Raw genomic sequence first — 12,163 nt, forward strand, 5'->3', positions numbered from 1 at the left:
ATTTTGCAATATAATTGGATTCAAATGAACAACCCGCAACCCCGTGGGGACAAAGCGGTACAGAAAAATGGATAGATGGATGGCTAAACTTGCAACAGTTCTTGGACAGAAGCAAATACATCTTGGGGCTGATGTATTTATTACACTGTTCAGTTTAGGTGTACGGTAATGTTATAGTGGCGAGTGGACTTCAGAATTAAAAAAAGAATATAGAACACTGCAAAAGAATTTCAAACAAACGTGCCACTTGATTTCTGACTTAAGCAAGCTGAAAATAGATCGACAGCTGGAAATGATGAAAAAATGTTATGTTTTTTTTAAACACAGAATGGAATAATAATAATAATAATAATAATAATAATAATAATAGTAATAATAATAATAACTCTTACAAGGCGCTGTGTTTTTTGAAGTTCTCAGAATAACCATCATTGCCCTTCAGAAACCATGAAAAAAGTTATAATTTTTTGATGATAATGCTGGACCTGTCACTTTGTGAGTCAATAAAAATATCAAAAACTTTATGAAATTTTTAGAAATATAACCACTCCAGGTGTGAGAGCATCTATAATTGGACCCAGAGGACCTTTGCTGAACAATTACATTACCGTATTAAGTACTGGTGTGCACTGTAAAGAGTTTAACATCACCAAATCAAAGCAAATAATGCAATGTGGCCAGCATGTACATGGAAAAGCTTGTTAACTTGAAGGATGTGTTTTTACTGATAGAAAACTGGAAATCTTAAAAGGAATACATCACCTGCCAGGAAATCAAACACCAAAACAAAATGTGCTTCTCACGACACTTACTCCATATAAGGCATGAGTTGTTATAAACATTTCTGTCTTTTTTGTCTTTTTTTTTTTTGTCTTTGCACTTGGTTATCTAAAAAGCAATGTGCACATATTCACACGTCAAGTTAGATGGTGCATTATTTACAGCACTGTACCCGCAATTATTTTTTTAATAACCACATCATAATTTCCTTAAGTTTTCATTTAAAAAAAAAAAAAAAGAAAAAGAAACATATACGCTATGTTGCTATTTGCGTTGCCAATGTGTTCACCTTTTTTGTTCTGGTAAAGACACATCACCAAATATAGAGCTAACACTAACAGACTTCTCAGTTGTTTAGCATAGATACACATTTTCAAATGTCCAAAAATAACAAAATCAAAAGGTTGGGAAGAAATATTCAATGATAGTAACACGGTTGGGGTTATCAAAATGTAAGCATAACATCGATTCAATGCACATTTGATTTTTATCCACTATTCTCCTCTCTAGATTGTTGCGTAACCAAAGAAAATAGGGTTACATAAGGACAATCTTCCTCTTTTAGATCATTAATGTTGATCCATCAAGAGTCCCTCTATACATATTAAATCACATTTCTCTTTACAAGACATAGGCGTTAGGTACTTGAATCTCCCAGCTATCACGTAGTTTGCCGTAAGAAAGGCAGTTACAGCAAAAGTAAGCCTCCAGGCAAGTTCAGGAGAGCACTTGAACTTCATGTTCTCCAAGAGGTCGAAATCATGCCTTAATAGATGGCCTCTGATAGTCATAACACTCACTTGTCATTGATCTTGTGATATATCGATTCTGATAAGGTCCAAGGTTTGCTGGAAACCAAGTTTCTTATGCCAATAATATCCCTGAATCTCCTTAGCAGGGTAGTCCAGCCCTGCCCTGAGAGCTAAGCTAGTTAGCTGCAGAGCTGAGCCAGCTCAGGTTCAGGAGAGGCATTGGGGAGCTTTGAGTTGAAGATCTGAAGAGCTTCCTTGATACGCACCACCTCACCAGCTGACATCTTCAGTCGGTGACGCAGAAGACAAGAAAACAGGTCGAGTGGCTGTGGCGCAGGCGGGGCCAACCTGTTAACGCGATCCCTCATTTCCAGTAACATCAAAAAGGCAGCATCCTGTGTACTCTGTGTATATGGGTAGTCCAGCTGGAGTATCAAATCCTTAATGCCCTCAGGGTCAAAGTGCATGCTGTATCCAAAAACTTTCAGAGTATTGATCTTCATATAACCCATGTTAGATGTCTGGTCATCCATGTCCAACGGTTCATAGAATAGAGTTTCGTTCACTGTTGGATCATCTGTGACAATGCGGCTTCGCAGGTAGATGTGCACGGTTTCAAAGAAGGACTTCCATTTGTTGCCCAGCGACAATGTCCAGTTGTAGCATTGTGCAGTTGTCACAGAGTCCAGTCGAGTTCTCTCCCAGTTGGGGAACTCAGGCTGGTTCACAGGCATGAACCAACTCTCTGAGTGACTTCCCCCAAAAGGGTTAACGTAAATTGCTGGCACTGGCTCCAGTGTTGAATTTTTTGTTAAGCATATCTGGAAAGTCATGCCCATCAACATGTGGATAAGATTTGACTTATTTTTATTACTCTTGAGAGTAAGCAGCATCCTCTTTCTCCAAGCAGGGTTGAACCAACTTCCCAGACGGACGTCGTTGCTAATGTATATAGCATGGACCTCAATTCTGCTATCAAGCTGCTGAAGTAGGTACTTCACCTACAAAAACAAAAATCATTTACTTACACTTCTTCAGAGAACAACAAAGAAACACACAATCACTTCATATACATTATGTCGACAATGGTTCTCAGACTTTGATGCGGACCAAGAGGGAGGACAAGAACCCTGACGAGGTTAGGTGTAGAAAATGCATGATGAGATGATTTGACATTGATATAAAACAATAATGATTGTAAAACCATAATCATGAAGAACATTATTCACCTCAATTTACTGTAAAAAAAATAAAATATAAAAACAATGGCTACTATTTTGGTATGCAATAGGCTAAGATGGGAAAAGCAGCATGTTCATGTACTTCCTGCACTACAAAGACCTAACATTTATGACCACCCAAGTTTGAGAACCATTAGAATGTATAAGACAATTTTGAAACCTCAGCATCCGGCATGTCGAGATCAAAGTTCAGATAGTGGTCCAAGGACGTAGCGATGCTCGGTCGACAGGAACCAAGGTGTAGGAGATTGCCGTGATGGCAGGATCCACAGCGGGTTACATTGTCAGCAGCACAAGCAGAGCAGGAGGTGAAGGAGGCGTCAACAATACAGGGAATGGCACCCTGACAAGTTGGCTGCTCCACAGGACAGCTGCATCGCTTCACTTCCTCAGCGAATGATCCCAGTACTCCATGATCATTGCAGTACAGAAGGGACTGAGCCTTGTTCAACCAAAAGGCTATCGACCTACAAAAAGACAAAAAGATCTTCTCATAAACTATAAAAATATGCTGTTTAGAGGTACCTGATATATTGATGATGACAAGCAATTTAACATACAGTTGTGCTCATAAAGTTTTTACACTCTGGCATAATTTGTAAGATGAGCAGCAGTGGTCAAAGACGATATGATTCATTTGATCTGGAGTAGAACTGAAATTAAACTATATAGCATTTCAGACTAACAATCATAAAAAAAAAAAAGAAAAATTGTGGATTGTGATATTTGTGGATGAGGCCCCTTATTTTTTTCTGCTTTCCATTTTTCTTGGCAAAAAGTCACTATGCCCTGTAAAATTTTAGGGGTTGTGTTTGGTGCCTTACTGGAACTGCACATTTGAGGCTCTCGTCAGAATGGCTCAATATTTTCAGGTCAAGAGACTTTCATGGCCACACCACAACCTTCACTTTTATTCTGCTGTCAGACTTGACCGTGTGCTTTGGATCAATGTCATCTTTGAAAGCCAAGTGAATCCCTTTATGCAACTGGGACTCATGAATGCAAATTGTCCTCCAATATGTTCGGCATGCATATTTTATTCATCTTACCGTCAATTTTGACAATATTCCCTGTGCCGTTATAGCACACCAGAGCACTACCTGCATATTATACAGTAGCCATGAATGAGTTCACATTTTGTCATACGCTTTGTTGACTCTTCTCCAAATGTACCATTTATTAATATAATTACCCTCCTAGAAGACACTGCCAGGACAATTGAGGTCTCCTCGGACAGGTCTTCGCTTTGGCCTGGACATCCACTTTTTGATTTCCATATTATGTATTTTATGTGCCCTCTTTGCATCCATTGCAGCCTGGTGATCCTAAAAGGGGGATCCTTCCATCTGTGGTCCCTTTTCAAGGTTTCTCATTTTTCCCCTGGTAGTTTTTTTGTTTTGTTTTCCTTGCCCTTTTGGGAGCTCAAGATCAGGGGATGCTTTGAAAATAATTGTCAATTGTTTGTCTATGTGAAGCCCTTTGAGACTGCTTGTGATTTAGGGCTATACAAATAAACTGGACTTGACCATTAGGTTAAAATTTAGTCTGGTCCTTCCAAAGGACTGTTTTAGAAGGTTTGAAGCTCGTTGTTGTACTTTGTGATATTATGTGAGCAAGCTGTTTAGTGGTGTTGGTGCAGCAATGGCTTTATTCCGGCATGACTGCGCAGGCCATTTTTGTTCAAGTATCTTCTTGTTGTGCCTCTTGATATCTTTTTTCTTGCATAATGGCTTGTATCTCATTTGAAGGATTTCAATTACATCCTGAACAAGCTTCATGGCAGGTGTGACTGTAATGTTTCTTTATCTATTTGACCATGGCATGACATGAACAGAACCACAATCTCTCTTTGGAAATAAATGTACAATGCAATAGAATATAGGAGAAAAAGGAATAAACTGAATTTCTACAAGGAATGGGCCTAGATGGTTTATATTTTTTTATGGCACAAATCCACAAGGTGCAACTTTTTACTTGTTTTACCATTCTTCTATTGTCACTCCCCTTCCACACACAAATGATGGAAGCTATTATACAGTATGGATAACAAGCTTATTATTCAAATTCATACACCACCACACCCTAGATTAAATTATTTAGCAGCTCCCAATTGACTCCATACTGTATACTTTTTCCTTGTGGAGGAATGGTTGCTATGTTTGACTGCAGATGAGATGAAAATGCAGACACAAAATTGCCATCCATTTTGGCGGGTAAGAGTTTGCAAGGGGCTTCAGTTGCAAAACGAGCTCTGTAAAGAAATATTCTATCCCCAGGCTAAGATGGCAAAATTGCACACAGCATTGCCGAAAAGCTACGGCAATTCCATACCCTGAGGCTTGCGCAAATTGACAAAAATAAGTGATGATGAAACAAATAGATCTGTGCAGGATGAAATATGGATCTTTTGCTGGATCTGATAGCTTGCTGTTGCTGTGAGCACGGTAAAGACTGAGTGATGATCTCAGACAGAGAAGGAGAGGGACAAGGGGAAATAAAGGTGAGAGTGCAGGAAAAATAAAGACAGAAAGTGGCAAAAGGGTAAGCGAGGGGAGATGGAGTGATTGCTAGTGACAAAAGATTGCCAAGGAAATTAAGGTTCTCTGTAAACAAGCGCCAGACTGTCAGTGCAGGAAAAGACTTGATTAGAGCTTGCCACAGTGTAGAGTACCTCACTCCGCAGCCTATAACTAGACCCTTCATCTGTCCTACACTTTCTTGGAAGTTCTGTCTTTGTTCATTCCTTTTTAGCATGTCTCCTTTCATCCCATTTTTTTTCCCTTTCCAATTTCTTTATTTGCTATCCCAAACTGCTTCCTCACATTACTTTGTGCTTGACTTCTGTGCTTTTCTTGACACAAGGCCTTATCCTGCCACAGCAGTGAGGCGGAAGCATTAATAATAACAGCATTAGTGAATACTTTACTCAGAAATCAATCACACGGGCAAACAATGTCAGTTAGCCTTTCAAATAATTATCATACGATATCATAATATTAAGATGGAAAATGACTTCTAATCTACTTAGGTTGGAACATAATGTATTTATCAGAGCTGCACAATACATGCCCTGCTTTTTGTACATAAAAAAAAAAAAAAACCTTGGCCGTCTTTGTCTGTGAATGGTATATTTAAGTAGCACCAGACCTTCAACATTACCCTGGGAAGAAAAACTCTATTAGTCTTATTATTATATTTTTGACATATCCTCAATATGCTTGCAGGTGTGCTGAATCCTGTCCCAGCAGACTTAGGGCGAGCGGCATGGTACATTCTGGACTGGATGCCAGCCAATCGCAGGGTATATTGAGACAGACAATAGTATTGTGAATATTAGTATCATCATCATTACTAGTAATAGTAGCATAAATATTAGCAATAGCAGCTGTAGAAGGTCATACGTGAAATATTGATATAATGTTATATTTACAGCTGCAGCTGCCTTTGTACAAAAATCTCAAGGTTTTTTTGTCAGCGATCCCAAACTTACAGACTGCCGGAGGTCCTGAAGCTGTAATATCCATTCACTAAAACAAGCACACTGTTTAATACTAAATCTGAAACATCAAATGGGATACCTTTCTCGGGGGAGACTGATTCGAGGTTGTTTTGGACATCGTTTGCTGAGGGTGAACAATTTCCTGATGATTTTCTGAGCTTTGTTCAGGACCAAGGCTGTGCTGGACTCGAGATGAGCATAGCGCTTCTGGAGAGATAAGTCAGCTGACCAATACTTTGCAATCATGGAAACATTCAAGAATTGATCAGTGGGTAATTGTTTCAGGAAGGCCTTGAATTCATCTGCAACAGAAACAAAGGGAGAACAAATGAGAAACAGTTGCCCATCAGTTACTCATATTGATCATTTTATCCCTAGTGAAATATATCAGGGTGCCGAAGATTGCATTAGAATAGCCAGAGTTTTTAAAAAGTGTTAATACACGATCATTCAAAGCAACTCTGAAACTTGAGTTTTTATTAAAATATTCACCAGCTCTGTCGAAAGTTAAATATTGTTGCATCAATTCATTCAACATGATTCTGTGAGAAATACCCGTAGACTGTATTTAGAAAGCAACCAAACATATTCATAAACCAGTTTCTCTTCCTCCCACAGTCAACGCTAAAAGAAAACAATACTGCAATGAGATGATTGTGTTGCTGTCAAGCTTGGCATCCACACTGTCTTTCTTCTTGACACTACAAATACAAATATACTGTCAAAGTGTCATTCAGTTCACTGACACAATTACGAACGATCCCAAGTGCCTGCCATTTGTTGCAATGAACATTCTTGTCAGAAAGCAAGCAGACTTCTTATTTGCTTGTTTTCTGTGTAGTGCCTGTGACAACAACTTCAGTAATCCTATTTTTCCTCCGTGACCATAATTCAGCAGCAAACGTGACAGACAATGAGATTGGATTTGGGATGTCTTCCGGCAAGTGTGGCAGCACATGGGCCCCTTTTACTGCACAATGATGCCAGCTGGGAGAGATGGCGCAGAAAACAGAGGGGCCGGAGCTGTCGAGGAAGCTGCCATCTCCTTCCCTTCAAAGTGTTCATAACACATTGAATGTGTCGTCAATCATGCTGTTCATGTAATAGTTGCTTGACTGTCTCCATAAAACCTCAACCATCCCTATGAAGTAGCCCTAGTCTGTGATTGGTCAATAGACTATATGCTATCATTTTGAACTAAAGTGTCCTCTTTGAATATATTTCCCACCCAAATCCCATTCAGACAATAAAACACACACTGGATGAGGCAATATCCTTTAAAATGCTAGGGGTAACTTGTTGACTTCATACACAACCAAAAACTGTTGTCTGATGTCGAGGAAATATCAATTTTATCTACGACCATAAAAACACATCGTTATATTGGGGCCAACATCGCTGTTCATCTTGGACACTGACTTCCTACAAGGGGTGTGTGGTGAGCCAAATGCTTTACAGTCCATACACCAACTATACACCCACCCACTCCAGTAACACCTGTGTGAAGTACTTGTGAATTCTGTATTACAGTGTGATTCTCCAACTGCAATGAAGAAGATTGGAATAAACTCCAAAAGCGGTCAAGAGCACAAAGACGATTATCATGTTTTTATCCTTGCCTGAAAGACATCTAAATGTTCTGCTGTTTTAAAGATGTGAGGCAATCACATGTGACAGCCCCCACCCTGCCCGCTGGATGTTTGCTTCTGGAACGCCAAATAAACTCAGAGACCGCTTCTTCCAGCAAGCCATCATTACACTGAACTCATAATTACACCAACACTCATTCCATATTGCTGTGATGTGTGCATCCAAACATCTCTAACCCCGCTGCCACTGCACACATTAGTGGCTCAGTGCTTATTGCATTGCAGATGTTTTTATTTTATACATACAACATCCCTGACTCTGCTGCTGATGTACATACAACACACGTGCCATACTTCAATCTGCATGCATAATTTAATGATGTTTACTTTACATTATTTATTGTTGTTGCATTCTATTTATTTTCATTCTTGAAACAAACCTGGCTCTAAACCTATATGTCTTTGTATCCGGACCATAAAATTACATTTGTATTTTACTGCAGTCTGTTGTTTTTATGGTAATTTAATCTAAAGTCATATCCCATTAAAATCATTCTAATCGCTTTTTAAGAAATAATGCAGATAACCCTTGCCTATATAATTATTATACAGCAGCATCCCAAATGTTAAGTATGAGCTGACAAATAGATAGCAGACGTTCCATTGATTGTGATTTTTATGGTTTAAGGTAATAAAAATCTTGATGCATGAACTTTGTTCTTGGGAGGGGCTTGGGTGTCACCAAACAGTGTTTCTCTTCAGATATTGTACTTGGTTAACACTAGTGGAAGTGCTTTTTTTCTTATTTGTTTTTGTGGGATCAGGAGTGATTATAATTCGTTCCGTGGTGGACTTTGTTTCAAGAACAATAGTGGGACAGAACCTTAACAGGTGTGATGCTTAGTGTAGAAAGAATGAGAGCAGACTACACACGCAATACGACCTCCTTCATTATGTGTGTTCCAGGCCTAAGCCAGGACCTCAGATAAGGATTCCACTTTAACCATCACTTGGCAGAAGAACAAACTGAATGAACCACAAGAATTCCATTGTGTACTTTCTGGCAGCCAGAGTGAAATCGCTTTTGCTCATCACCACTCAATGTTCTGCTTTATACTTCCACACATGGGAGGTGCACAGTCAAATCACAGTTTTCACTTTTGGCTCAGCAGACTGAGGTTACACAAGGACATTAACACAGCGGCTCCTATAGAAATTGAATTAGCTATGCAATTTCTAACCCTTTCCTATTAAGTCAAATCGTATTTATGCTGTTATCCCATTGTACAAAACATCAGCACAGCTGTCCAACTGGATTCAATGACATTTTCCCTGCCAAAAGACGTTTTGAAATTCTTCTGCACCTCTCAAAAGTAGAACATTATTGATGGACACTATTCTGATTTTTCACAGTTAATACCAGAGAAAACCTCCATCGGCCCATTATAACTGAAGATAAATGTTCCATTAAAATGTGATTGCAAACCTTTACATGACATATAAAATTTTCTCTCAGAAATAAAGGGAGTCACTGACTACTTTAATAAATGCGGTAAATGAAGGAAATACAGTAAAACAATATTGTAAAACACAAATGAAATTCATAAAACCTTATTGTCAATAGCGTCGAAAGCCATAACAGTAAAGGTTTCCCTTGGTTATTCCCTTTGGTTAGCACCTTGACATCCCCAACATTGCCAGTGCCCATCATATCTGCTCAACATAAATCAACTTTCAGTAGAGAAGAGCCCTAAGGCCGACTGGTCCATGATCCAGCGTAAATATTTCTTGGCGGATGCAAGACAATGACGCCTGAAGGTGTGGTACCTTTTCAGGTCGTTTAGCATGCAGACCACTCTATTATAAAACGTTTTGAATGGTTGGATGAGACACTTTGGTGCCTCTCATCTCTCTTAAACATGCCTCAAGCTGAGTGGCCTTCATTATCCGATTTGGCAGGTTACTGCTCATAGTGAATCAGTCATCAGTGTGGGATGCAGATAAGACATCCACTTCTGTGCCTTTCTGTGCATCTGTCAACGAGCCGATGACAAATTGTGACGACAGGAACGTCGTGGCCATTTTGCCTCAAGGACATCTCATTTGAAGCTTCGCAATGGGAAGGTTCAGTTGACCAATTGTTAGGCGTCATCTTGGTCTCATGCTGTCAAAATCTTAACAGCATGGTTTGCCTCATAGCGCAGAAGTTGTGGGTTCGATTCCGGCTTTGGCCTTCCTGTGTGGAGTTTGCATGTTCTCCCCGTGCCTGTGTGAGTTTCCTCCCACATTCCTAAGATACAAGGTAGGCTAATCAACCATGCCAAATTGCCCCGAGGTGTGATTGTGAGTGTGGATGGTTATGTGTGCCCTGTGATTGGCTGGTGACCAGTTCAGGGTGTTCCCTACCGACTGCCCGAAGACTGATGGGATGGGCTCCAGCATGTCCACGACCCTCGAGGCTCAGAAAATGAATGGGTTTAAATAATCTTAGACTCATTTAATACTCAACACAAGTCTCCCATCAAATGATTTTCTTTGCACATAATTTACAGAATCCACAATCAAAATATGCAACATTTTAACAATGTGTGCATTACCCATTGGAACTGCAGCTAATGTTGTGTGGACCCAAAAGACATAGAAATAAAAAAAAAACAATAAAGCTCTGTGAAAATCCTCCATCCCTCCATCTCTTGTATCTTGTTAACAGCTTTGTTGTAAAGAAAAAAAATGTTTCTTCAGCTTGACACATCTGGCCTTGTAATAGCAATATTTTCTGACAGATGTTCAAGAGAACAGGATACACAATAATTGGCTAGATTCATGCACTCCCAAAGTAGACCTCTGGCTTGAAATATCAAAAAAAATAATCTCTCGCTGTCAACTGTGGCTACACTCCAAAACTGTATCACATCATTAAACTAATTTGAAGGTGATTATTTTGCTTCAGCTGCACTTGTGCCATGTGAGTTAGATACAGAACTACCATGTAGATGAAGGCAATGGAGGATCTAGTGCTTTTCACATTCCTCAACTGTCACACCCTCGGATAAAAAAAAGAGAAGAAAAAAAGTTTTGGAGAGGATAAAACTGTGATAGGGTGTGACAATGAGACAAAAATAAAAGACTTCTTTGAGTGTCTCCCCATTACTGAGCACCTCATTAAATGGAGAGGCTTTCTAGACTGTGCAGCTGCCCCCCCCACACACATTCTGTGGTGACATTTGATAGGCTCTGTCTGTGTTCTAATTGATTCTCCAGAGCATCATGTTGACACTTAGCAATAGGGAAAGGCGCTGTCCAGCCAATCAGACTCGGAGCTGGAAGCACGCAGCTGAGTTGAGGGACTTCACAGCAAAACACTCCATTGCCAATCATGTCGTCCACTTATCTAAACCCGCCGTAGCCAAAAAGTTCAACAACTCCTCTCACCTATGTGCTTCACTTTCATGTAAAAAAAAAAAAAAAACGAAACAGTAAAGCTTTGTGTAAAAAGGAAAAAGGAGAATCCACACAAATCTGGAAGAGCAATCAGCTTTCAGTGAGATAGTCACATATCATTCCTGACAAAAGACCCCGTCAGTAACATCTTAAGATGCGAGGGATTCATTGAAGCCATTGATAATAGAGTGGGTCTATCAACTGACTGGGTCTATCAACTCCGTGATGACATGACTGTATGCATGGCTATCTGTGTTGTTATGTTTCCTAAATTAAAGTATTTGCTGCTTACAAATCTTTCAAAAAATAAAATTCATTAAAACAAAATATAAACATAGCCATTTCTTTGTGAGCACATACCATCCAGGGATAATTCAGTAACTAATTAAAATGAACACCAGACAAGTCGTGCGGCCCTTTTTAAAACATGCTGTGTTGGACACTAACGACCCTCAAAGACAGACAACGAGAGCTTCAAGACCCAAACAATGCCAGCTTGTCAGAACACTGTCTGCACTGGTTGTTATGCCGACAATCCTCAAAAAATAAACCGGTCAATACTCTGTCTGCGCGTTGGAGCATCCAGAAGCATCGAATATCCCCATTGTCTCTGCTATAACTATGAGGGACCTCCCCCGCGCTGCTCTGAAGGAGCCAATGCTTGATTTGAAACAAAACTGAATGCGTACAGTAGCCTTAGAGCCTGGATGAAACATAACCAAGACAAAAAGTGAGATTACTGAACACAGCATTCAAAAGCAGTGTGGGTTTCTTATGTCCTGCCCTGTAGTTTACTGTATATGAATGTGTTGATATATCAACCTCCTGGAGAAAACCACAAACCTCTCTCATTGGGTGTAA

General features: G+C 39.7%; 1 protein-coding gene across 7 annotated transcripts in view; it reads right to left on the reverse strand.

Annotated features, from left to right (window-relative positions):
• Positions 1-292: 292 nt before the first annotated feature.
• brinp2 (bone morphogenetic protein/retinoic acid inducible neural-specific 2) overlaps positions 293-12,163 on the reverse strand; it is a 77,806-nt gene continuing 65,935 nt past the window's right edge. For all 7 annotated transcript variants that reach the window (XM_085930575.1, XM_085930574.1, XM_085930573.1 and 4 more), the window contains 3 exons: positions 6,352-6,574; positions 2,934-3,240; positions 293-2,533 (listed from right to left, as the gene is read on the reverse strand). In XM_085930575.1, coding sequence (XP_085786701.1) covers positions 1,712-2,533; positions 2,934-3,240; positions 6,352-6,574 — 1,352 coding nt within the window. In that variant the 3' untranslated portion in view covers positions 293-1,711. The remainder of the gene's footprint in view (positions 2,534-2,933; positions 3,241-6,351; positions 6,575-12,163) is intronic.

Source organism: Syngnathus leptorhynchus, chromosome 14, assembly GCF_054491065.1.
Source record: "Syngnathus leptorhynchus isolate UIUO chromosome 14, UIUO_Slep, whole genome shotgun sequence".
Taxonomy (NCBI): Eukaryota; Metazoa; Chordata; class Actinopteri; order Syngnathiformes; family Syngnathidae; genus Syngnathus; species Syngnathus leptorhynchus.